Genomic DNA, 27,361 nt, shown 5'->3' with positions numbered 1-27,361 from the left:
GATTGTGCCACTATCCCTCGCTGAGTTTTCCAGTGGTGGGGATAACACGTACACTGTACCATTCCATTGAATGGACATCTCCCAACCTCCTGCGAGCTGAGACACAAAGAGATTATGTGATTTGCTCCAGGTCACACAGGAGTGGAACCCACCTGAACAGCTCTGGGTGAGTGCATCAGGGGAAGATAAGGGGATACACCACTATAAGCCTCCATCTTCCCACCCCATTTAGAGATATTTGTGCACCCAGAAGCAGTCTCAATAATCCCCTGAGCACAGGGGCTGTGACTGTCCCTTCCAACTGCTGGGGGAGAAAACCGGGGGAAAACTCCTTGTTCCTTACTTATCCATGCAATCATACTGAGTTACTACACATACAGGACTGTCACTGAAATCAAAGGGAGTTCTCTGGAGTGCCCAATGTGAGATGAGAATTAAACAATTCATCTAACTAAAAAACGTTATTTCCAATGACAGCAGAAATCACAAAATTCAAATGGGATGAATTTACTATTTATTTAAGTAAATCTAATGGATTTCTTGTGTTATTTTCAAGACACTCTTGGGAATGCCACTCTTTGCTTTATTCAGGATGTCAATTCACATTCCTTTCCTATGCAATCACAATCAGCCTCAAAAATGTAATTACAACACAATCAACCTGACCACTGAGAACAAAGAATGCAAAGTTATTCCTTAGACTACCTTCAGTGCACTTTTCATAGCAATACTTTTGAAGACAAGCTAAACTCTGCAGCTCTTTGCACTGTGTAGCGCTTCAAAGCAAAGCTGTTATTTTCAAAAACCAAGACCCATTATAAAGCCTGTTTCAGTGGAGTCCAACTAACAACCTCTTTCACCCCTCCCCCCTCCCAAAATTACATTTTCTTTTTAAAAAAAACCTGTACTAACAAAAGCAAACATCTTAAAGTTTGGAAATGGCTAATTAATGGATCCAGACAGTTTCCCATTGCACTTTACAAACATTATCATACATTGTCTTGTCACCCGACATACCTTACACACCCAGTCTTCACTCTGTTTTACTCCAGAATGGCTATAAGCAGAATGTATCACCTGCTTTTATCCCTTTTTATGAAATGTGCAATAAAGATTTAAAATGCAGCATAATCCAGTGATACATTAAATTCTGAAGGAAAACTACATTTTCTCAGTGTGATGTGTTGGCATAGAAGAATATTTTCTGCAAGGGAAATAGAATAATTCATGTTTGGTGCTATGAAATATCTTCACTGTCTGGTGCTGTAGGTATATGCAAATCTATGTGGACCTTGCAAGTTTGTACTTTTAGCTATATTAAGAAGTGGAGGAAAAGCAAACATAACAGCCACCTTCAAAATAAGAAGGAAAAGTAATGCTAGCAATTACCGTTCCATTAGCCATGTTTACCTTCACTGCTGCAGGGAACTGCAAATCTTACCTCCCTGTGTCAGCCAGGTTCATTGCATCCCAAGGGGTTTCAACCTAAGGGAGGGCAGGCAGGGTGCTTCTACTGTGGCCCTCCTCCATGGGTGGTGCTGGGTAAATGCAGATTTCAGTTCTATTGAGCACTCAGTGAGGACCTCCTCCATGGAAACTGAGAAGCAGGGGAATGCAGTGAATCATCATATGCTGCTGCCCCCCGCCAAGCTGCCTCCCCCACCCACCCCTGGTCACTTTGTGGACTGTACTGGCCCTTACATGCACCCTCGTAGAAGGGTGCTTTTGCCTGCTTGCCATTGCCACAGCTTCTCTGGTACACTGTCTGCCAAAGAGGGCCCTCTGATAGAATCGGTGCTTTCAGAAGCTCAGGGAGAGCCTGGGTGAAGTTTCCTCCTTAAGTCTAACTTTTCTCCCTAATGAATTAATGGAACTAATCTCTAAAGGGTAAAATCACTAAACATCTAGATAAAGGAACCATGACCCATAATCATCAGCGTTTTCTACAGGAGTAAATCCTGCCAGGCAAAGTTAATTGTTTGGTTTTTTTTAATAGAAAAAAAGCCTTCACCCATAATGAATAGGTGAAGGCAATTCACTCTCTATATATAAAAGAAAAGCATTGGATACAATTTCTCATAAAATCTTCATGATTGTCTCACTGATGAAAAGGCTAAATTGTTTGGGAAATAAGATTGCAACAAATAGTTTGACCAGCTCAATTGACTAAGGTAGTGGTGGGCAACCTGCGGCCCACGGGCCACATGCGGCCCGTCAAGGTAATCGGCTGGTGGGCCGCAAGACTGTTTTTGTACATTGACCGTCCACAGGCATGGCCGCCTGCAGCTCCCGCGGTTCGCTGTTCCTGGCCAATGGGAGCTGCGGGAAGTGGCGCGGGCCACAGTTTGCTGCTTTTGCATAAATATTATAGGGTTGTTTGGGTTTTTAGGTTTATTATTACAAAGAAATAACAATGAATTGTTTTTCTTTCCTTCCTTCCCAGTTGCCCATACTGGCATCTTCTGTTATTAGTCTCTATTTTCTTGAACTTACTGATGTCTTCAAGCCAGTTCACTCTGGATTCAGCTGCTATGACAGGAGTCTGAGTATGCCATACATTGAACCTACACAAGAGGCTGTTCCCTTCCTGATGTTGCTTAGTTTGACTTTTGCTGGACCTGCAATCACAGTAAGTTATGGGAATGTTCACCTGCCTCACCTAAAAAAAGATTTAGGAGCAGATCTTCAGTTGGTTTAAATCAACATGACTCCATTGAATTCAATGAATTACATGAGCTGATGATCCGATTGTTAGGTTTTTAACATGCAATTTTTATCCTTCTAACACAAAATGTTAATAGGGCCCCAAACTTTGCAACAGAAAAGTGTGGATTTTTAAAAATCTCTTATTGACTTTTAATAGGCTTTAGGGTTCCCAAGTCACTTGGGCAATTTTGAGAATTTTACCCATTAATCCTAAGTGGTACAGTTATGAATTAAGAATAAAACATTCATCGTATTGAAATTAACAATGGAATTTCTCTCTCTCTCTCTCTCTCTCTCTCTCTCACACACACACACAAAATGTTAAAGTATGTTAAAAGGATGAGAGTAAATAAGAAAGTTTCGTTCTTAACTGTTTATATTGAGATGCCAATCGGAAATGCATAATCAGACAAAGGCTACCATGGAAGACACTCTTAAATGCAAATTAATTGTGTTCTCTCCTTTTCACTCACACTTTAAATACCTTTTCACGTGTGCTAACGTTTTTGTCAAGTAAATCTTCCTGTGGTTACAGAGCCAGAGCCAAATTCTGCTCTGAGGGCACGTCTTCACTGGCAACGTTAAAGCGCTGCTGCCCCCAAGAGGGGAACAGCTACCAGCCCTGGGAGTGCGGCTGGTGCACTGTCTACACTGGCGCTTTATAGCGCTGAAACTTGCTGTGCTCAGGGGTGTGTTTTTTCACACCCCTGAGCGAGAAAGTTGCAGCACTGTAAAGTGTCAGTGTAGACAATCTATCAAGCAATCTGCAATTCCAATGAACACTCACTGTAGTTGCCTGAGTGTAAAGACAACAAAATGGAGCCAGTACATTTGTGTGTAGGCTGGGAACAGCAGAAAGTTTCTACACAATGTGAAAAAGTCCCTTAACTCTGTCTTAAAATGACTCCTAGTAGCACACTAGTAAATTATGGTTGCGATTCACCCCTCCCTGAGCAACTGGGCTTTGTGCAGAGAACAAAGGCGGGTGGGAGGGATAGAATTCACCTTTTATAGCCTGGGATGAAAAGCAGGCTGTGTATGGCTGTTCATTCAGTGCATTTCCCAGCCTCCTCCACAGTGTTTTTTGACTATTCATTTGCATAAATTGAGATCCCACTGACTACCCATTGGCCAATCAAACAAGTCCTTAACACTAGCCTAATTAAAACTAGCATAAAGATATTTCCATCTGTAGTCCACAGGAGAGACTGTGGAGTTCCACCCATGCCCTCTTTGCTATGGGCATGAACATTAGAGGGCGTGCATGGATCTTCTGTCCCTTTGTGAAGATCACTCTATATAAATCACTGTTCTGTATATTATGCTGAATGAAATAGTGTTTGTACAGGACCTTTCATAGTTTTGTTAATGAGCGTGATCACTAGTGCAGGATTTTTTTTGGCAAATGGAGATGCCAGGTTACACTCAGCAGTGGCTTACATGCAGTTTTAGAAATAAGAGCCAGGTTTCTTCAGTGAGTGAATATTGACACTGTGGTTATTTATTATTCTTTCCAAAACTGCCCTGGAGTATCTAACTTGTAAGCTATAGGATAGGCAAGAAGGAAACTAATTCAATGGCTCATCCAAAGGGAGAACAAATTTTTAACAGAACCTTCCCAGTACAGCACTTAAATATCAGTGTATGAGCAATTCAACTACTTTTATATAGTAAATGAAATAAAATGATCTTTACTAGTATAATAACCCTGCTGGAATGACAACGTGAAGGTAAAATGAAATGTAAAAACGTTATTTTTATGTACACTTAGAGTGCTGTCTACACTGCTTTACTGGGGCGCTCATTTGCTCATTTAACTATGCACTTAGATATGCTCACAATGCTATAGCTACCTCTAGTACACAAGAAAAGGCAGGCCAACAAATTCATCCCTGTTCCGAACTCCTTTGAGTTTAACCAGGGATTAATTCATTCCTTTGTGCTATATCGGATAGTATGAAATTGTGAAAACTCTAAAATGCGACTCTGCATATACAGAAGTGAAGAGAAGGGGTGAAATCCTGCCCCCATTGAAGCCAATGCCCAAACTCCCGTGGAGTTCAGTGGAGCCAGGATTTCACCCTATGAGTTTTTAAATAGAGGTATGGCACTCTGGTAAACATCTGTGTCACTACTTCTGTTCGGGTATCCCACCTTTTTGAATGTGCAACGCAATGAATGACAAAATTCCTTGAAAGTGACCTGTGGGCCCTGTATATACACTGGGAGAACTTTGCTAAGAACAACCATGTTCATAAACTGGTAGGAAGCTCACCTACATTCTTTATCATTCTTGAACAGCTGCTCCTCTCTTGCCCACAGTCCCTTCCATCTCACCGAGGAATTCCGCCTCAGGGTCATTCATGTTGGTGTGCATCTAATTTCAGTATTCCCAGCCCAAGCATTTCAAAATCATGAGTGGAATTCAAAAAGTCATGTGATTGACTTAAAGAATCATGAGGGTTTTTTTTTTTATTGGTTTCTTTGTATAGGTCTCATGTAAATAATATGGTTTCAGCAGCAGGGGCTTTAAGAAAAATATGAACTATCATGACACTTGTGATAAAAACAAGAGATTGGCAATGTTGCTGTGTATGTGGCCACCTTGGGCTTATTCACTGCTGACTAAACTGGATCCAAAAGGCTTGCCCTTGGAGAGCAGATTGGCTGGGTAACTATGGGTTTTTTTAATTCTGTCAGAATGGATTTTCACACTGGCATCTACAGGGAACAGCTGCAGGAGTCATACTGAAGTCATACAGGCTCAAGGACTATGAGCCAGATGCAGTCTTGGCATAAGTGCACTGAACTTTATTGATGTCAGTGTATTTACACCAAAGCTGACTATTAACAGACACTTTCAATGGAGGTAATCTCTGTTCTGGGAGCACTTCTAGCCTGAATGGAAGAACCATGGTATATTATGAGTTTTTCATGTCTTTTTTGACACTGGATTCATAGGACTTATTTGGTCATGCCTCTGGGCCAGGAACTGCCCACATTTCTATGATTCTATGTACGAGTCAACTGGAATGCTCTAAGATTGCAAAATAGTTCCTATTTTAACCCCTTGTTTTTATACGCTCATAATTTATTCAGCCACCCATTGGATGGAAATTTTCAATGCTTTGTATATGCCTGAAGATTATGTTTTCTAAGGGCTCATTTATACAAACACTTAGATCACAGCAACCTGGGGTGTAATCTACCCTGCACTTGCCTGCCACTCACTAAGTGTTCGTGTGGACCCAGCTGTCAAATGCTAAAAAGTTCTCTAATGCACTTTGGTCTATCCTATTTGGAAGCAGGAGCAGATCAACGGGAACTAGGAAATTTTTGCTGCATAGCAAAAAAAGGGCGGGGGGGCGCCACATGGACATTTAGTGCATGGCAGGCCAGTTCAGGGTAGATTTACACCCGAGCTTGCTGCAAACTATGTGTTTGTGTGGACAAAACCTAAGTCTGAGCAAAATCCCTTGAAGTAGGCTTCAGTTCAGTGAGAATGCCAAAAAAAAAAAAAAAAAGTACTTTCCCATTGTGAACAATTCTAATCACAATGTTGCTTTAGACAGGGCTAAATGCAAAAAAGGCTGAAAATTAAAACCTACTTTGAAAATAATCCTCACCAATGACTAGTGCATTTTCTTGCTTTTAAAAAAGATGCTTTTGATTTGCCAGTTATGATTATTTTAAAATTGCATGAGACTGTGCAGTAGAAAATGTTGTGTTCAACAAGTGCGTACTTAAGCCCTTGTCTTGCAAAGATTTACATGTGAGATTATTTTATGCACATGAGTAGTCAGAGTGAGTCAGTGATACTACTCATATGCGTCAAGTTAAATAGGTGTGTAAATCAAGCAGGATTACGGAATAAAAGATGCATCACAGTTAGTTCATTGTGCGTTTTTCAAAACTATCTTGCTGATTTTAAACGTTCATAATGTTGAAACTCCTGAAGCCATTTTCTCCGAACTTGGATTGTCTATAATTGTCTGAGTATTTTTTAAAAATATTTTTGAGACTTAAATACTGAGCCAAATTTGAAAAAAATAAGTCCAGAAGCGTCAAAGTTATAACCATTAATTATTAGCCAGCTCTAGGAATGCCTTAATTCACGCATACTAATAAGGACATACACCCGTACATTTCCTTGTACCAAAATGCATACTTAGCTTGTATTAATAATAGAAACTAATGACAGTGGTACACACCAGTTGTCTGTTACTCACTGGTACCTGTGAATTATGGAACTAGAGACTTACCTTTCTTCATTTTTTTCTTCTTTCCTTTAAATAAAAATCCTAGGAAGTTAATGCACAAAGAATATACTTATGCAAAATTTGAGTTGCACAGTTAAGTATTTTGTATTTAAATTTTCATTAATTTTCCAATGAATCATAATTCATACAAAAGATGCAATATATAAAATGAACCACTGAGAACCATACCAGGAACTCCAATACTCTAACATAAAATTTCCAGAAGCCTAAGAGATCCGTACATAACTTACTACATTATGGGAGCAACAGGAACTGAATATCATTGTCAAGGTTCCTTCCCCACTCTGAACTCTAGGGTACAGATGTGGGGACCTGCATGAAAAACCCTCTAAGCTTATTTTTACGAGCTTAGGTTAAAACTTCCCCAAGGTACAAACTATTTTACCTTTTGTGCCTGGACTTTTTGCTGCCACCACCAAGCGTCTAACAAATATAACAGGGAAAGAGCCCACTTGGAAACATCTTTCCCCCAAAAATCCCCCCAAGCCCTACACCCCCTTTCCTGGGGAAGGCTTGATAAAAATCCTCACCAATTTGCAAAGGTGAACACAGACCCAAACCCTTGGATCTTAAGAACAATGAAAAAGCAATCAGGTTCTTAAAAGAAGAATTTTAATTAAAGAAAAAGTAAAAGAATCACCTCTGTAAAATCAGGATGGTAAATACCTTACAGGGTAATCAGATTCAAAACACAGAGAATCCCTCTAGGCTAAACCTTAAGTTACAAAAAGACACAAAAACAGGAATATACATTCCATTCAGCACAACTTATTTTATCAGCCATTTAAGCAAAACAGAATCTAACGCATATCTAACTAAATTGCTTACTGACTTTTTACAGGAGTTCTGACCAGCATTCCTGCTCTGGTCCCGGCAGAAACAACACACAGACAGAGAGACCCTTTGTTTCCCCCCCTCCAGCTTTGAAAGTATCTTGTCTCCTCATTGGTCATTTTGGTCAGGTGCCAGCGAGGTTGTCTTAGCTTCTTAACCTTTACAGGTGAAAGGGTTTTTCCTCTGGCCAGGAGGGATTTAAAGGTGTTTACCCTTTCCTTTATATTTATGACAATCATGTTAAAAAAAAAACCTCATATACAAATTGATGTAATATTTAATGATCATGGCTAACAAAAAGGAAAGGGGAGAAGAAAAACAAATCCCTTCTGAAACCCCAACCTCAATCCCTACCCAGAGGCCTAGAAAGGTAAAAACAGTTAGAGCAGGAATCAGTTTGCCTATGTTATCTGGTGAGATATTCACTTACGTTATCCCATGTCTAGAGTATGGTTTAGGTCTATTTCCTTTAGAGTAAATAGTCTTTACTACAGTATCATCCAGTAACTTATTTTCCCCAAGCTATTACTTTAGGAGTATCTGTGTCTTTCCATTAAACCGAATTAGTTTTTGCTCACTATCAGTTCCATTAAACAGTAGCAGTTTTTAACTAGACTTATTCGGAGCCCTGAGGTTCCTCCTAAAATGCCTGTACTTGGTGTAGGCATACGTTGTGTATGTGTGTGTGTGTATGCCTAAATATATACACACACACACACACACACATTTACACACAGAGGATTTTTTTCCAGTAACTCCCAATGACAAGATGACTCTGAAACATATGTATTAAACTCTCAGAATGGGTACTGCATCTCCAGCATTTGCCTGACCCCCATTCACTTCAGTGGGCTTTGAATCAGGCCTCTAATATTTTTTCCTCTTAGAAGGAAAATAAAAGCACTATAAAGCATACAAAATTCATATGGTGTGGTTGTTTTAGCCATGTCAGTGTATGTTAGATGGCTAAAGAGTGTTTGCTCCCTTTGTGCAACCTATCTACTTTGTCACAGAGTAACTGAATGTTAGATCATATAGTTTATCAGATAGTTTGCAAGTTTGATTGACAGTACCAAAGCAGAAAGAATAGAGGCTTTGCACCACTGCAGCAGCTTTATGTTGTCCCCTTCTCAGTCAACACAACTACCCAGTTGAGTAAAATAAAATAAAAAGTCCCAGAAATATTTAGTAAAGTAGCATAACTTTTGGCTTTACCATGGTCCAAGCTTTTGTCCTGTAAATTACCTAAGAAGGAGAGCAAATTCGCAATCTGCTGAATCTGCCAGCCCTAATCTCTAACATGATTAATCCAGTTCTCCGGAAAGACACCAGCATGAACAGCTGAATATACTACCCCATGTTGTCCGCTTTGTTTCCCTGATTTCCCTTCTATAACACATGATGGTCTATCTTTCCAGGTTTTTTCTCCTTGCCAAATATCCCCTGATGCTTCCCAAAAGCTATTTAAGATTCTGTAAAATTTTAATTTAAAATCCCACTGCTTGGTCCTGGACAAAGTCTTAGCATTATAATGGTGATACTGAGATGGATAATAATGTTATAGACTCTTTGTGAAATTAACTCTTAGCTAATAAAACTCTCTACGTCTCCTCTACCATTGACTTTCCCATATACTGACGCAACCTTCACTGCATTTATTTTGCTCTAGGGGAAGAAAGGAAACTCAATTAAGACCAAATGAGTGGTCAGCAGGGGGTTGATTGTCCAGAAACTGCTGTCCCATTTAATTTCCTCCCCCCTGTACAGGGGGTTTCACTGAGATAGTACAATGCATCAGCACTTGTCTGATGGTTCCATCAGGTCCTACATAGTTTGTCTTCATTTTTTTTTTAAGCATTTTTTTTTAGCATTCAGCTACATTGCAAATCTTTTGAATCACACCTTATACAGTGCCGTTTTACTGAATCTGCAGACAAACAATCTGAATCTGTTCTGAGGTCTGAACTGCCCATTCACATCAGTGCAGTGTTAACTCTGAAGTCTAAAAACAATATTCTTGCCAACATTCGAGCTGGACAAAATTTTTCAGCCAAAAATTTTTGGTGAAAAATGCAGATTCGTTGACACTAAAACATTTTGCAGATATGTGTCTGTTCCGCCAAATTGTTTATGTAAAAAAAACATAGAGAAAGAGTCTAAATATTTTGTTTAAACATTTTCTAAAGGAAATATTTCAGTTTTCAATTTGAAATTATTTTTGTTTTGAAATGTTTTCAATTTCATTTAAAATATATAAAAATGTTAAAAATACCTTGAAAGTGAAACAGAACATTTAGTTTCAGGTTGAACAAAACGTTTCGTTTGACACTGCCCTGCCCCCATTTTTTTTTTTTAATGATTTTTCAAAATTGCCAACAAATATAAGAAAGCAATTATTCACAGAGCTCTGGTCAGCATTGCTGACATAACTATATCACTGCTGAGAATTTTAGCAGAAACATCAAATAAATCTGAGTGTGTGGAATTTAGGACCATGTCATGGCTTCCATAGAGCAATATCACACTTTCCTCCTTATATCAGGGTGACTTGCTCTGGGCAAGCCAACCCTGATTACAGAATGAGCCCCACTTGAGGGGAATCAGGGACTTTCCTTTAAGGAGCCATAGTAAGAAAAGCTCAGAAAGCCCTAGTGAAATTACAATCAGTGAGAGAGGCTCCTGCAGGGAAGACCCTGAGACTAGGGGAACTGGTACAGCTAGGAAGGGCTGGGAGTAGCCTACCAATACAGGAAGGACTCTGCCCAGACCAGGGGAGTTTGGCTGTACCTGGCTGGAGGGAAGACTTTTGTATTTAGTTTTGAACTTTAATTAATAAATCAGCCAGTAAGGAAGGCTGTTGTGATTGGACTGGAAACCCTGTGTGAATTTTATCTGGGGATCCAAGAAGGGAAACTGAGATAAGGGATTGCATACAGGCAGGGTTGCCCTGAGGCCACCAGGATGGCATGAGGCAGCCACTCATCTGCACTTCTACTTTCTCCTTCCTAGCTCCACTCTAACCCCTCAGTAGGCTTGCTATCTCTCTCACTCTGTTAATTTATATGGCTATAAGGACAGAACCCCAGTCTCTGCAGTGGATCTGGTTAAAAACCAAACCCATTATACAATTAGGGAAGAACAAGCTGTCATGGAATTTTAGGCTGCCAGGGATTGCTAGGCAGGCAGGCAGCCAAAGGTTGAGTGCTAAATCCACCCCAGAAATGCGATGGGAGTGCTATGGCTTTTCACCATTTATGATGCAGCATTTTCTAATTATTACTTTTTTATATTATTGTATCACCTAGAGGCCCCAGGCAGGGCCAGCGTTCCATGCACTAGGCACTATACACACACACATACACACAAAATGCAAAGATGGTCCCTGCCCCAAAGAGCTTATGTCATTATATATTTAATGTCAGTGCCATCTTCTCACCTGCCCTCACTCAGGGGAAATTGCATTTGTGAATGTTTACATGTTGATGAAAGAAAAGGAGTACTTGTGGCACCTTAGAGACTAACCAATTTATTTGAGCATAAGCTTTCGTGAGCTACAGCTCACTTCATCGGATGCATACTGTGGAAACACAGTATGCATCCGATGAAGTGAGCTGTAGCTCACAAATAAATTGGTTAGTCTCTAAGGTGCCACAAGTACTCCTTTTCTTTTTGCGAATACAGATTAACACGGCTGTTACTCTGAAACCTGACATATTGATGTAAATCCTTTAAAGGCAAGTACACATCTGTGAATGATGAGATTTGTTCTATTATAATATATTTCAGCCCTTACAATCCAGTCACTAACTGCTGCATAACTGCTACCTATGCCATGAATACCTCCTTTGTCATTGCAGATAATGGTAGGAGAAGGAATTCTCTACTGTTGCCTGTCTAAAAGAAGAAATGGGATTGGAGCCGAGGCCAATATTAATGCGGGAGGCTGCAACTTCAACTCTTTCCTTAGAAGAGCTGTCAGATTCGTTGGTGGGTTTTGGGTATTAGTTACCAAAAATGCCTTTTGTGACGTATTTTTTATTTTAATTACACAGGTTTTTTTGTTCTTTAAAATAGCCTTTTAGGACAGTAAACGGCAGTTATTGGCATAGCTCTCATCCTGCCAAAAAAAAGTGCAAGAGAAGCTGTTGAATGGTATTGCAAAGTAAATACACACATTCAATGACGTAACACTTCTGTTGTCCATTTTTCACTTTCATCTATTGCATTATCATCAGTATTGCTAAATCAATAATTTGGCTTATCATTATCCCACCAACCCCCCCATCTCCTTTCAAAGTCCATTTAATTGTTAAGATGTATGGGTTTTGTTTTGTTTTGAATGTTTTTTGCCCTGTAAAAAGAATCACTATTCATGAGCATCACAATAGAAACCGCTTGAGCTGATAGCCCTATCAAACAATATCCGTGGATTTGATATTCCATGTGTGGATGGTGGGTCTCTCAGGCTGGCTTCACAAAAGGACATAGGTGTTATAGAAGACCTCCCTTTACCCCAATGGTTAGAGTACTCACGTAGGATGTGGGGGGATCAGCTGTTCAAGTCCCTCCTCTGCCTGATGAGAAGAAGGGAACTCAACAGGAATCTGCTGCCTCTCAGGTGAGGGGCCTAACCAGTAGGCCATAGTATCATTCTAACTCTCTCTGGCCCAAATAATATTCAGTTATTTAATTAAAGTGGGACAACTTCAATAGGAGAGAAGAGAGACCTCCCCCACTGTCCCAGCACAATATCCAGTAGCCCATTGGTTAAAGCACTCTCCTGAGAGGTGGCAGGGTGCCTGTTCAAATCCCATCTCCTCATCAGGAAGAGGGAAGACTTGAACCAGTGGTCTTCCACAGCCCAGGTGAGTGCTCCAACCACTGGACTAAAGGTTATAACAGAGAGCCTCCTCCTTGGCTGCTCTGCCTGGAGGTAGGTGGCCTTGTGTATGCTTGCCAGATTGGGTCTCCACACAAGTTAGGTGGAAGAGCACCTATCTTCCACTGGTTTGTGAATCACTCTGTGGTGGAGATAGGAGATAGGCATCTGGACACAGAGTGAGACAGAGGTGTACAGAAACATAGGTGCCTAGGGAATTTTTACTGCAAAAACTTAGGTACTGAGTTTGGGCACCTACAGGGGTAGGTGGCAGCTGAGCAGGAGTTTTGTGAATTGCAATGGTGCTTAAAAATGGAAATTTGTTGCCTATATCTGCGGGTTAAGTGCCTAAATACCTCTGTGAATCTACCCCTTATCTCCTGGAAAATGGATGAAGGCTGACATATTCATTTCATATAAGCCATTGATAAGAAGGCAATTAGGTGTTTTGTTTTGTTTTTAATTATTGGTGACCATCACTGGATTTGAATTGACAAGTTATTCTTTGCTCTTCGTGTAGAATGAAGTGTACCTGTTGGTGAGAGATTCAAAGCACAGTCCTCTACGCTGCAGAAACCTGCATGGGCAGAGCAGGTGCACAGGAGGGCAATGTTTTTGAGCAGCGGAGAGCTTCACCACAGCTCCAGTTATGCTGGAATGGAGGAAAATGCTAGAGTGGGAAAAGGAAGAGGTTACTGGACCCATACACAGCACAGATTCAGTGGCCAGAAACCCTCACATAAGAGCAGCAGGGGTGGGGACTCTGACAAGGCTAGAATAGCCATGAAGGAGGGCTGCAAAATTGCTCCATATCCTGCTCTATCCCACCTAAGGGGGCCCCTCTCCAACTCCATATAAACCAAGCTTTGGAGCTGTGGATTTCACCCTTAATTTATTCCCTGAATCTGATCTTTCATTTATATGTCTCATTTAATCATCTCATGATAAAGCAATAACTTCAGCCTTCTTCAAGTTCTCCAATGGAAAAAACTACTTTAAACAGTACAAGTTGATCAGAGAAACAAATCTGAAAACCATCCAAAGCAGGAAAAAAATGCACCATAAAGCAACCACATTTACTTGAACTATATATATTCTGTCTCAGGAATTTGGCATTCAAGATACTAGTGTTATTAGTCAGTAACAAAAAGAGAACATTTGGAGGAAGACTGCATTTTTCAATAGATAAACTCTTAACAGGAAGTGCAGTTTAACTAAACAATTTAGTTTGTTTTTTGTAATATAATGAAAAAGAGTGACACTGTGATTCAAGGGTTAAACCACTGCATGGACACAAACAAGGTCTGCAATGCCCAAATTACAATCTGACTGGTGTTTGGTGGTCTGTGGGAGATGAGCTGGTGCTCTCAGATCCCTTATTAATAGACAGATGTCCATACTGAAAACAAAAGAACACCACACATCCCAGTTGGCATTATTTGGCACTACAGGTGGCCATCTCACGAGAACGAACAAGTGTTGAATGAACATGCATATTCTCATGCCTAGAGAGTTGCCCATCCTTGGGGCAGTGTGGGAAAGCTTGCACTGTCATCACTTCCATTTCCTCTACTGCCAGTTCGGTGTATAAACAGATTAATGAATTATTGAAAATATTAAATAAGATTGGTCCAGAGACAGATCCTTGAGGAATTCCACTAATATCCTTCCTCTAGCCCAACAGTTCTTCTTTTAGAACAACCAATTGTTGTGTCTCCTTTAGCCAGTTCCTTACGCACCTCATAATTCTTGTAATAATCCCCATTTTATCCAGGTAAGCTAATAATTTCCCAAATAGAACTGTATCAAATGCTTTACTGAAATCCAGGTAGATTAAATCTACCACATTTCCCTTGTCTAAAAGATCAGTTAGCTTAAGGAAAGATCAGGTCTGTGTGACACAACCTACTTTTGGTAAACCTATGTTGCATTTTATCCCATTTTCAGTTTACGTCAATGTCTTTAATTATTCTTTACTTTAATATTTGTTCTAAAACCTTGCATACTATTGAGGTCAGACTAATGGGGCTGTAGTTACCTAGATCACTTTTTCCCCTTTCTTATTATATAGGTACTAGGTTTGATAGTTTCCAGTTATACGGTACCTCAGTTTGATAGATTTATTAAAAATCCTTGCTAACAAGATGTTTGGTTATTAAAGTTAAAGACAAAAAATTGGGAGAGAAAAAAGGAAATCAGTGTAGAGTCAATTTTCCAAAGTACAGAATCTCCATTTCTTATATTCATAACATCATATATATTTTCCAATATGATACTGGAACACTGTACAGTTTACTACAGTTTATAAGCCAAATTTACCCCTGCGCAGAGGGCCCACAAAAGGCTTATTATTAATTATTATTATTATCAGATGCCTAACAACCCCAGTAATGGGCTGGGATATTATTAGGTGCAGTACAAACACAGAACAAAAAGACAGGCCCTCCCCCAAAAAGCTTACAGACTAAATAATATTCCACTTAAATCGTACCTAAACTCTGGCGTAAGCAAGCTTAATACCACTGAATGCAGTGGAGCTGTGGTTACTCATGTTGCAGTGAATTTGATCCAATGATCTTAACTAAGTTTAACCAGCTGGTATGTTTTACTTTCTAGGTGTTCATGTCTTTGGCCTTTGTTCTACTGCTCTCATTACTGACATCATACAGCTGTCAACAGGGTATCAGACACCATATTTCCTGACTGTATGCAAACCTAACTACACATCCCTAAATGTATCCTGTTCAGAAAATTCTTACATTGTGGAAGACATTTGTTCAGGATCTGATCCCATAATCATCAATGGTGGAAGGTTAGTTCCATATTTCATTGTGTAATAATCTTTCCTTACATGGTTGCTTTTAAAGGATGTAGGTATTCATTCTTATTTTTAATTATCTGTCCCACATACCAGGCTTAATCAGTAACTATCATCAACTCTGAGTGAGTTTTGACAGTTTTTATAACAAAATTCAGTGAATAAGTTGATCTTTAGATATGTTTACTGTAAACTTAACTAAGGCCTAAGGGAGACTTTGGAGAGTATTCAGACAGTCTTGAGTGCCTAAGGGTGTGGTGGTACCCACTATTAACTAACAATTTTCTTCCCTTTCGAGTAAGCACAGTATCTAATTCATTTTTCAACGTGGGTTGCTTTTACTGTTACTTTTGATAGGGTCTTCATAAGTTCTACATGATGTATAGGGAAAGATCATGGCTAAATACCCATGTTACCTGAGGTCTCCTTATACCTTAGTTCATGAAGTCCACTACACTTTGTTCTTTACTACTTTTTTGTGCATTTTCTGCTTGGCTGAAGTCGGGACATTGACAGACATTGAGACTGAAGTCCCTTATTTAAGAAAAGATTGCAGCATTGCAAACTACTCTACACTCCCCAACCAATATGAGCTTCAGTCCTTACCTGTCTAGGGACAAGAGGATAATTCATTCTCTCTGGTCACTCAGGGAGATCACTCCCATGGAGATGGCCAACATGCATGGAAGTTAACGCTATTTGTGGTGGTAGTTTATGTATGCTGGACATCAGTTCTCTGGGAACTTAGAGACCACAAATGCATTTTAGACAGGCCAGCAGTCATCAGATGGTAAAACAGTCACTACTAGAGATGAAGGACTCTATATCCTATTGCTCTGATGCACCTGGTCCTCACCATGAGTCTTAATATTTGACAGTTAGTTCAAGAAACTTATCTATACTACCCTAATTATACTTTTAGGCTCTTGAAAAATGCAGTCACATCTCCTCTTAAAACTCTTTATTCCATTGAACACACCACCAGTTTCTCCTAGTTCTCCCACAATAGGTTAACTCTCCTTTCTAATTTATCATTCATGTTGAAATCCCTTGAATGTTCTATACTGTGGTTTTCTAATTTGCACATAGGTATCTAAAAGAGATTCAGCAAAATTATAGAATGGCTGGAGCATGTGAGCTGCTTGGACATACTAGCGTGACCAGGGACTGCCAGTGAGCCTGGTGCCCACCGTAGTGGACAGGGCTGGGGACAGTACAGCCATGCCAGAGGAGCTGCCTGGGCTGGGCACTGGCTCCTGCAAGCGACGGCCTGATATGCTGCTGCTTTCACTGTGTGGTTCCTGGCCCCGGTGCTGACCATGACCCTGCTGGTCTCGCTTGCTGTCACTAGAGCCCTTCAGCTCTGCAGATATCTACTTTATGCCCACAGATATAAATTGTGTGTCCATGCAGGGCTCTAACTATAATGATAATTAAGTATTGGAACAGATTTCCAAGGGAGGTTACAGAATCCCCATCACTGGAGGATTTTAAGAGCATGTTAGACAAACACTTGTCAGAGTGGGTCTAGGTATGCTTGGCCCTGCCTCAGCACAGGTGGCTGGACTAGATGACGTCTCAAAGCCCTACATTTCTATCATTCTATAGTGGCTAATTCTTCACTCTGTTCTTTCCTACCCCATAAGCCTTTACTCTCACCTAGGCTCTGATTCTGCAAGGTGACTGGTGCAGGCAGTACCTTGAATCTGCATGGAATCCCACTGAGTTCAGTGGGGTTCCATAGGTCCACCCTTGCTCCAAGTAATTTCTTTATCCTTTCACGTAGGGCATCTACTGTTCTGTGTTTGCACTTATTAGTCCACTCTGTCAAATGCCTTTTAGAAATTTCAGAATAGTACTTCACCCCTCACTTCGCATATCATCATCTCTAAAACATCAATCAGATTTGTCACATCAGATGAATATTTTATGAAGCCAGTGGCCAATTTTAATCAGCTCATATTTCTTCAGAAATGTTATGATCTCATCTCATATTAATATCTCTGTGTTATTCCTGACACTGAGATTGCATTTGATTGATCTATAATTTTCTGGCTCCTCCTTAATTATTATTTTTGTTTCCTTCAAGTCCTTCTCCACTCATGCTGGAATGGTCAGATATCTCTTATTGGTCCAACAGACTCTTCAATCACCCCTGTTGGGGTTTTATGGTATAACCTCTCCAACCTTGGAGAGTAATCTGACTGTCGTGATTTTAACTTGTACAAGTCTTGTTTTTGTGAGATTGCTAATGGCCTTCATTTTTAATTTATAATACACCAGAAACTTTGTTTCCATATGTCGTAACTAGCCTCCAGACTCCCCTGTGAACAGTAAAGAGAAGAATTTGTGTAACTATTCAGCTGATAGAGAAAATTAATTTTCTCTGTTATCCCTTAGTGGTCCAGTCGCATTCCTCATCAATCTCTTCCCCGGTTTATAGTCAAAGTGCCTTTCCATAATTTTATTCATATCATAGGTGAGTTCTGTCTCCTTTTGTTAGTTCTAGTTTTCTTAATCAGTTTTATACTCTCTGTTTTGTTTCATAATCCTCTTTATCCCCTTTGCATTGTGTGTTCTTACACTCTGCATGTTATATGAACTATTTTTCCTCTCATAGCTTCCTTAGTTTTATCCCCCATGTTTATATTTCATGACTCTGAGTGGTAGCTTATTTCTTGTGCTCAGAGTAGGTTTTCTTTCAGAACTCTGAATTTATCTACCACATTAATACTAGATGTCATGCTTTCCATTCACAAAGAAGAGTCATACATTTTCAGCCAAAATTATTTTCATTTTAAAATTAAAAGATAACAAAACAAGAAAGAATAAAAGTAGTATCTCCCTGAGAGAGCCCTGTATGTACCTCTCCTCTGTAACAGCCTGCATTTGCACTGAATGCAAAGAAACAAAAAGGTTCAGTAAATAGAAAATAAACCAAAACACAATGACACAGCTACACATCAAAGTCATGAAATTAAGATCCAGACCTGAACTTTGTCAAAGTTCAGAGAGCTGGATCCAGTGCTGTGCTCAGGCCTCTCTCTCTGTTCATTGGCACAACTGACTCTTTGACAAAGATGTGCAGACCATAAATACATGGTTTCATTCACCCAAATTGGGGGAGAAACTGAGTGGCTTCTACCACAGCCTATAGAGCAGGAGTGGGCAAACTTTTTGGCCCAAGGGCCACATCGGGATTGCAAAACTGTATGGAGGGCCGGGTAGAGAAGGCTGTGCCTCCCCAAACAGCCTGGCCCCTGCCCTCTATCTGAACCCTCCCACTTCCCACCCCCTGACTGGCCCCCTTAGAACCTCCGACCCGTCCAACCCCCCCTTGCTCCTTATCCCCTGATGCCCCCTCACGGGACCCCCAGGCCCTAACCGCCCCCGGGATCCCACCCCCTATCCAACCCCCTTGCTCCTTGTCCCCTGACCGCCCTCCCTGGGACCCCCAGCCCCTAACTGCCCCCAGAACCCCACCTCCTAGCCAACCCCTGCTGCTCCCTGCCTGCCCTGACCCCTATCCACACCCCTGCCCCCTGACAGGCTCCCTGGGACTCTCACGCTTATCCAATCCCCCCCCATCCAACCTCCACCCCATCCAACCACCCCCTGCTCCCTGTCCCTTGACTGCCCCCCGGGACCCCCTGCCCCTTATCTAACCCCCCCCCCACACACATACACTCTCTGCCCCCTTATTATGCCACTCAGAGCAGCATGTCCAGCAGCTGTGACCCCCGGCCGGAGGCAGACATGCTGCCACGCTGCCCTGCAGAAGCACACAGCCCTGCTGCTCAGAGCGCTGACGGCGTGGCAGCATGACTGCAGGGGAGGGGGGACAGCAGGGGAGGGGCCGGGAACTCAAGAGCCGGGCAGGATGGTCCCGCAGGCGGGATGTGGCCCGTGGGCCATAGTTTGCCCACCTCTGCTATAGAGGCTCCATGTCCTAGGGAGGGAAGATTTTTGTCTTTCTTCCCTATGCCACTCTTAATACTTATGGATATTCCTTGTGAAAGGCTCTCAGAATTTACAAAGGAGTCAAAGATCTAAATCTCTGACCTTACTAATGAGAAATTAACACATTTCTATTTAGCCAGAGTCAAAACTGAGGAATTGCTAGGGCATGTCTTCACTACCCGCCGGATCGGCGGGCAGCAATCGATCCAGCGGGGATCAATTTATCGTGTCTAGTCTAGACACGATAAATCAATCCCCGAGCGCTCTCCTGTCGACTCCTGTACTCCAGCGCCGTGAGAGGAGCAGGCAGAGCCGACGGGGGAGCGGCAGCCGTCGACTCACCACGGTGAAGACACCACGGTAAGTCAATCTAAGTACGTCGACTTCAGCTACGTTATTCACGTAGCTGAAGTTGCATCACTTAGATCCAATCCACCCCCCCCACACTGTAGACCAGGGCCTAGACACAAAGTTCAGATCAGTGGAGTTGCATTCACACTAGTTCTGAATTTGGGCCAGAGAGTTCATTTACACAGAATTATTTAGAGAAGACAAAGCAAAACGCAGAATATAAAAAAATATGATGCAGCCTCTCAAAGGAAAACCAATTCTTTAATTCACCAGGGCATACTGTAGGCGACAACGACTTCTTAGCATTGCTGTAACGTTCTAAGAGGGGCATATTTATGACAACAAATTGACATATATTTTCTATTTATAGTGCCCCTTTTTAAAGGTCAGAGTCGTTCTGTTCATCTTCCACAGACCTTTAACTAGGATTCTGGTCAAGAACCCTGGCTGTACAACAGAGGTTGTTGTTGTTTTTTTTATAAACTGAATCTAGACCTTTATTTTTTTTCCTCTCATGCCCTTGTGACTTTTTTGTTCTTTTCAGAGAAAAGAAGGTGTTGAAATGCAACCATAAAGGGGCAAATGTCAAGATCCAGAATATCTGATGTGACAGTTTTATTTAGCTACTGCTGTTATGGTTCTGGCTGCAAATGTTCTAAAATAATAGACGCTAAGCTACACATTGTAACTTTCACCCTCATTATAGCTCCTTATCTGGGACTCAATCCTGGAATGTGCTGAGAGCACTCAACTCTGTCATCACTTGGAGCTGAGGCCTCCCCCCACCCCCAGCACGTTGCAGAATCTGGCCAAAAATCAGGAGTCCCCCACAATCTTGACATCTTCAAGGAATCTTCTAATTTTTTTGTCTTGCTGGTCTGCTCCTTTAGCTGTTGGGTGAAGGGGCTGGATTACTTTATCCTGAAATGCTTTCTCCAGTTCCTTTGCCGTACGTGAGCCTGTCACGTCAGGAACTACTGGGAGCTGAATCTGAGGAACCAGGAGACAGAGCAAATGAAGGTTCACTATGCCTGCCTCCTTAAGACAAGAAAGCTCCATTGTTATTCCCCCCTTTTCACAACAGTAATATGGGGAGGAAGGAGGAAAGAGAAAGCACAGAGAGGATGCAGGGTCTCTGCGCAGTCAGAGGAAGACATTTAGGGGGATGTCAGAGTGCTGAAGAAATTAAGCCTTCACACTGCTCCTCCAGACCACCTACAACATTTGAGGACACTTTCTGTTTTCCATATTATCAGTCTTACTTGTGGGCCCCCATTTCTCACATACGGCGAAGCAACTTTCTGCTATTCTGGTGGTGCAAAGCTGCCCTTCAGCCAGTGGATCTTGGCACCAGAGGAGCTCTTCTGCTTAGGGTGATCCTTGGTTGGTGTAGAGACACTGTAGCAACAACTATTCTAATCACCATCCTGACTGACTGTACAGGGGACATAGCTAGGGAAAACAGTGTGTGACTACAACTCCCTCATGCTCCAACAACCCCCCGTTACTATAACAGTACATTGGTAGCAGTCACAAATTAGAGCAGCCCCCAGGAGTGGCATTCAGATGGCCCAACATTTGGAGAAGCAGACTGCTTCCTGACCTGTGCTGCGCACTCTTAGGCCACAGCTAATCATCTGAGCCATGAACTTCATTGATTAAGATTATGGAGATATATATAATGTAATCAGTTATTTGCACATATTATTTGACTAGCAGTAGAGTAATATTGTTGATGAATAAATTATTCACAAATAATAAAACTCCATTATTTGACTAGCTCTATAGATGGCTAAACAATGTGCCTCAAATAAATTATTCACGTTTTTCCCCTCAATCAGAACTACCTATATTGATAGAAAAGAATAAGGTAGATAATGTGTAGCAGTCCTCCTGTAATACTCATTCCAGTCACTAACCGCTTAAAGAAAGAATTAATGAAATCTCAATCTATTTACTATGTAAGAATTTTTTTTAATGAGATTTTTGAGCTTATCTCTTTGGGCCCAATCATCCACACATCTACTATTAGTTGTTAGTCAAAAAGGAAGTCCCTCTGAAGTCAATGGAATAATTATATAACTCATATGAACAGACTTTTGTAGGATATGGCCCATCATGAAAAAATATCCAGAAATGTAATTATATATATTTGCCCCTTTAAAAAAATCAAATATCTCAGAGTTCGGTGCATCTAATTAGTTTTTTAATATCAGAAAATGACTTGGTGTTGAATATTTAAAACAAAATGTGATTATTTTATTAATTCAGTTCTTAGCTGATCCTTTCCCCAGAATACGGAATGGGGACTTAGGAAAAAATATAAAAGATAATTTATTTGCTTGTGATTTGTAAGTTAAAAAAGACTGTACCATCCCATGTGTTTTTAAATGAGCAGTCGCAGAGTGTATTTGAACTGAGAAGCATAATTTGAGTATCCTTCCTTGGCAGAAAGTCATTCCCTTCTCAACATGCGACTCTGGCAGCCTTTGCAGCTGTATATATTTCGGTAAGTAATCAACTCTGTTCATTATTCATTTGTACTAGAGAAAAGTCAGAATGTCATTTACTCTCTGGCGTAAAGTGACTTGACTTAGATTGTTGCCTAACGTAGTAAGGAAATAAATAAGCTCTTATCCTCCGAGCCTGACAGCAAAATGAAATTACAAATAGCTGAAATAAACTCAATATTGTATTACTATAAAAGAAACAGTAGGGACACAGTAGTTCCACACAGTTTGTTATCTAGCAACATTATCCTTTGTAGTGGAGTGTAACATTAAAGCATATTTAATGCTTCATATTATTCACATACAAAATATGATACTTGTCTTATAAAGTGATATTTTAGTTTGCGTTCAAATAATGCTTACCATATCCTGCCTCTTTTCTTCCTCCCATCTTACTTCAAACATTGCATCCAAACTCTAGACTCTAAGGGACAAATTCTTCCTTGATATCGCTGCATTGACTTCAGTGGAATTACATCAGGAATTTGTTTGTTTGATGTGAATAGCTCCACTGATATTTACCAATAGGATTGGCTGGCTAATTTATGGTTAATTGTGCCTTTGTTGAATGTTTAATTTTTAAAATCTAGGAGGAGCACAGGTCAGAGGCTAGGAACTCAGCAAGATTCAAAGAGCAAGTGGCTGTTTATGTAAACAACAAAAATATCTAGAGTTAATGCTAACGGAGGATTGGAAGCAATGTGAAACCTTATGTTTCCGGGCTTAAATCAGTTACTGCAGACAGTCTTTTAGTTCTGTGTTTGCACAGTGCCTTGCACAATGGGGTGCTGATTCATGACAGGGACTTCTACGCACTTCTGCAATGCAAATAAATAATAAATAACAACCACCATTACTGATTAAATTGAAACCTTCCGGGGGAGGGGATTGATTACCCCACATCTGCCCACTGTGGGATCTCTTGTACCTTCCTCTAAAGCAGTGTTTCTCAACCTTTTTAGGTTAGTGATTCCTTATTCAAAGTCAAAACATTACACCATCCCCTTACACTTACTATCAAAATAAGAGTAAAAAATATATTAAGGATAACCATGATAGGTCTATATAATTTAATTGTGTGTGTGGTTACATATTCAACAGACAATACTTGACCATGAAGGTTAAGGGAAGTGGAGGAGCAAGATTTTCTTTGCTTTAGATTATAATAAAATTTTCAGCACATTGTGATTGCTTTTTGTGACATACACCCAGGGGTCATGACCCACTGGCTGAGAAACACTGCTCTAAAGTATCTGGTACTAACTGCTATCAGAAACACTGTATTAGATGGACGATGGGTCTCATCTGGTAGGACAATTCCTATGTTCCAAAAGCACTGTCTCCTTAGCTAGTAATATTTGCAACACACCAAATCCTTACTCAGGTCTGAGTTGCATTGTCTTCGGTGAGAGTTTGGCTTGGATAAGGCCTTTGGAAGTGGTCCCATTTGACTAAAGATTTTTCTATAGCAGTTGAATGGATTTTACCAAAAATGAAAAATAAAATCAACAAAATTGATGCAATAAGAATATACCAGGCATTCCTTTGTATTCAGTTGAAGAAACCATACATGAAATAAAGTCATGTCCTCTTAGGTCAATCTGAAATTTCATAAATCACTTTTTTTCTTTTCTTTTCTTTTCAAGATGTACTTCAATTCCACTTTAACCGACTCCTCCAAACTTCTGAAACCTCTTCTCGTCTTCGCATTTATCATCTGTGGAATTATATGTGGCCTGACTCGTATCACCCAGTATAAGAGCCATCCAGTTGATGTCTATTGTGGTTTTCTAATAGGAGGAGGAATTGCTCTCTATTTGGTAAATACAGTATGAATGTGTTCTAAGTTTTAGAAAACACAAGTCATTCATATTGCAATGTGCTAGTGAATTCTACACAAGTATCATTTCTGGAGATAAACTGGTAAAGGGGGAACAGGAGTCTCTCCATTTAAAATGGATGCCTGTCATAGGGATGACACCCCACCTGGGATGCCCTCATGCAGCAGGCTGCAGCACAATAGGTGTGCCAGCATCAGTTTCTTTTTTCTCCACCCATGAAAGGAACATAATTTCCTCAGTGTCCAACACAAAGTCCCATCTCTAGGTATAATTTATTCACAAGCAGCAGTTTCCCCAAAACCTTTGTAGTAAAACCATTCTCCATAGACCCACAGTAAACATATAAAGGTACAACACTTTCTCCATTCTCCTCCTCAGGGACAAAACCGCTGTGTCACCCACCCAAAAGTCAATAGCAGCACCGTGTTCCCTGTTCTTTTTTGCCTTGTTCCAGGGCCTCCCTTTCCAGGCCATCCACCTGGGAATAAGCAGTCTCATGACTCTTCTACCCCAGACACAGGATTAGTCCTTTTCAACCGCCCAGCACTGGCTCCCCACTCAGCAGGCTAGCCCCGCCGCTGGTCTCCTAGCCCGGCCTCCCTCCCTGTTCCACGGAGGCCTGCAGGGCTTTCCATTCTCTGCAGCTTCTCTGTCTCCCCCAAGAAGCTCTCACCTGACCCTTTCCTTGCTCCTCCAGCCTGTGCTCTCAGGCACAGCTCACCCTGCCCTTTCCTGAACCTCCCCTCTTGGGCCCAGAGCCGTCTCATAACCCCTGTTGGAGGAAAGCCAGTCAGTTGCAGTGCATTGGACCCTGCTTCATTTTAAAGGAGCCAGTCACCCAGTGAAAATAACATAATGTACAACGTTGCTATTAAAAGTAAATGTAATTTAAGATTGAACATGGAAACAGCTCTAAGACTGTGTGCTGTCTGAAAGTATCTTGGGACTTTTCTATCCAAACACTAGCTAAAATAATGGATTAGATCAGAATTTGCTGCCATGTGTAGTTTATATTACAAATATCAGTTTTGTTTTCACAATTAAATATGAACTTTAAAACGGCCAAAATTAACATAAGCAGGTACAATAAATTGCCAAGTTGGTAATAAACTAAGGGCAACGTAATGCCCTTGTACATCATTGGAACATGTTGGGAGGTTGTGCAGAACTCTGCGGCCTGAGCAGGGATCCTCTGAGGCACTCCATGTGTATAGGGTAGAAGGATTCAAGAAGGGCTTAGCTCTCCTTACATCTGTTGGTGAAAAGCATAGCAAGTATTCCTCCAGTGCTTGGTGTTGTGTGTGCTAGGAAGTGGGGCTCTGGACACATCCCCAGTCTGAGTGATCTACATCATCTTAAGTCTTCAGAACACTGTCAGGCTAGCTACCTCCTAGCCTCCCCAGTGCTCAAGGAATTCTAGTGACAGCATTTTGCCTGGGTCCTGTGTGGGTGAGGAAAAGATGTTTCCCTGCATCCAGCTATGAACCAAAATGAGTCAGAAATGCTCTTCAATATTAAAACAGATGATGTTCAGTCACATCATGATAATCACATGACAGTACAGGCTATATGCCAGGGGTTCTCAAACTGGGGGTTGTGACCCCTCAGGGGGTCGCAAGGTCATTACATGGGGGATTGCAAGCTGTCAGCCTCCACCCCAAACCCTGCTTCACCTCCAGCATTTATAATAGCATTAAATATTTTTAAAGTGTTTTTAATTTATAAGGAGGGTCACATTCAGAGGCTTGCTGTGTGAAAGGGGTCACCAGCAGTGATGACCTGCCAAAATCTTAACAACCAGTTCCCTATTAAAAGTTGTGATTTAAGGTATGTGCCCCAGTATGTATTTTTTGTACCAGCAGGGTTACCATACGTCTGTATTTTCCCGGGAGGAATTTTTAAAATTTAAAAATTCCTCCCAAACGGCGATTTAAGAACCAAAAAGCCTGACCTGTCCGGGAAAATACGGATGTATGTTAACCCTGCCTAAAGTTCTTTTTTAAAAAGATGGGCCTGAACTAGAAATCAGCTAAGTTTCACATGGGTGGATCCCTGCCACTCCCTGGGGGTGTGCTAGGGTGACCAGATGTCCTTATTATATAGGGACAGTCCCAATTCTGGGGTCTTTTTCTTATATAGGCTCCTATTACCCCCCACCCCCTGTCCTGATTTTTCACACTTGCTGTCTGGTCACCCTAGGGCATGCACATGTGTGGGTCCCAGCTGCTCCCTGCCCCCCTCATTGAAGCAGGTGTGCAGGGTTACTGCCCTGGGAACTGCAGGGCATCAGTGGATGGGGGCCAGCTGCAGACAGGGGCGTGGGGCAGGGCTAGCTGGAGGCAGGGGGTGCGGGGGCTGGCTGGAGACAGGAGGGTGCGGGGTTGGCTGGAGGCAAGGGAGTGCAGGGCTGGCTGTGGGCAGGGCAGGGGGTGTGGAGCTGGCTGGAGACAGGAGGGTCTGGGGCTGGCTGGAGGCAAGGGGCTGTGGGGCTGGCTGGAGGCAGGGCAGGGGCTGACTGGAGGTAGGGGCTGGCTGCAGGCAGGGCAGGGGGGTTCAGGGCTGGCTGGAGACAGGGGCTGGCTGCGGGCAAGGCAGGGGGTGTGGCAGGGGCTGGTGCGGGCAGGGCAGGGGGTGGCTGGAGACAGGGGCTGGTTGCGGGCAGGGCAGGGGGTGCAGCAGGGGCTGTTGCAGGCAGGGCAGGGGGTGGCTGGAGACAGGGGCTGGTTGCAGGCAGGGGGTGCAGGGGTGGCTGGAGACGAGCTGGCTGCAGGCAGGGGGTACAGGGGGTGGCCGGAGGCAGGAGCTGGCTGCAGGCAGGGGGTGCAGGGGGTGGCCGGAGGCAGGGGCTGGCTGCGGGCAGGGGGTGCGGGGGTGGCTGGAGACGGGCTGGCTGCAGGCAGGGGGTGCAGGAGGTGGCCGGAGGCAGGTGCTGGCTGCGGGCAGGGGGTGCAGGGGGGGGGGCCGGAGGCAGGGGCTGGCTGCGGGCAGGGGGTGCAGGGGGGGGGCCGGAGGCAGGGGCTGGCTGCGGGCAGGCTGGTGGGTACTCACAGGGAGAGCAGCAGGACGCAGCCCAGGCCCAGCAGAGCAGCCGGGGACCCACCAGGCAGCATCGGGAGCCCCAGGGCCAGGGGAGCAGCAGTAGCAACAGGGCTTGTGCTCAGGGCCAGGCGGCAGCCCACATG

General features: G+C 42.2%; 1 protein-coding gene across 4 annotated transcripts in view; it reads left to right on the top strand.

Annotated features, from left to right (window-relative positions):
* The window catches only part of PLPPR4 (phospholipid phosphatase related 4), a 47,663-nt gene that overhangs the window by 14,134 nt on the left and 6,168 nt on the right, over positions 1-27,361 (top strand). For 2 of the 4 annotated variants that reach the window (XM_007062601.4, XM_043521127.1), the window contains exons 2-6: positions 2,444-2,629; positions 11,678-11,807; positions 15,316-15,511; positions 22,280-22,337; positions 23,985-24,158. In XM_007062601.4, the coding sequence (XP_007062663.1) occupies positions 2,444-2,629; positions 11,678-11,807; positions 15,316-15,511; positions 22,280-22,337; positions 23,985-24,158 (744 nt within the window). Of the gene's footprint in view, positions 1-2,443; positions 2,630-4,850; positions 4,969-5,198; positions 5,378-11,677; positions 11,808-15,315; positions 15,512-22,279; positions 22,338-23,984; positions 24,159-27,361 lie in introns of those variants that run through there. The other 2 variants (XM_043521128.1, XM_043521126.1) reach the window with 2 other exon arrangements.

This window comes from Chelonia mydas, chromosome 8 (assembly GCF_015237465.2).
Source record: "Chelonia mydas isolate rCheMyd1 chromosome 8, rCheMyd1.pri.v2, whole genome shotgun sequence".
NCBI lineage: Eukaryota > Metazoa > Chordata > Testudines > Cheloniidae > Chelonia > Chelonia mydas.
Note: the sequence above shows the minus strand (reverse complement) of the source record. Positions and strands in the feature narration are given on the sequence as shown.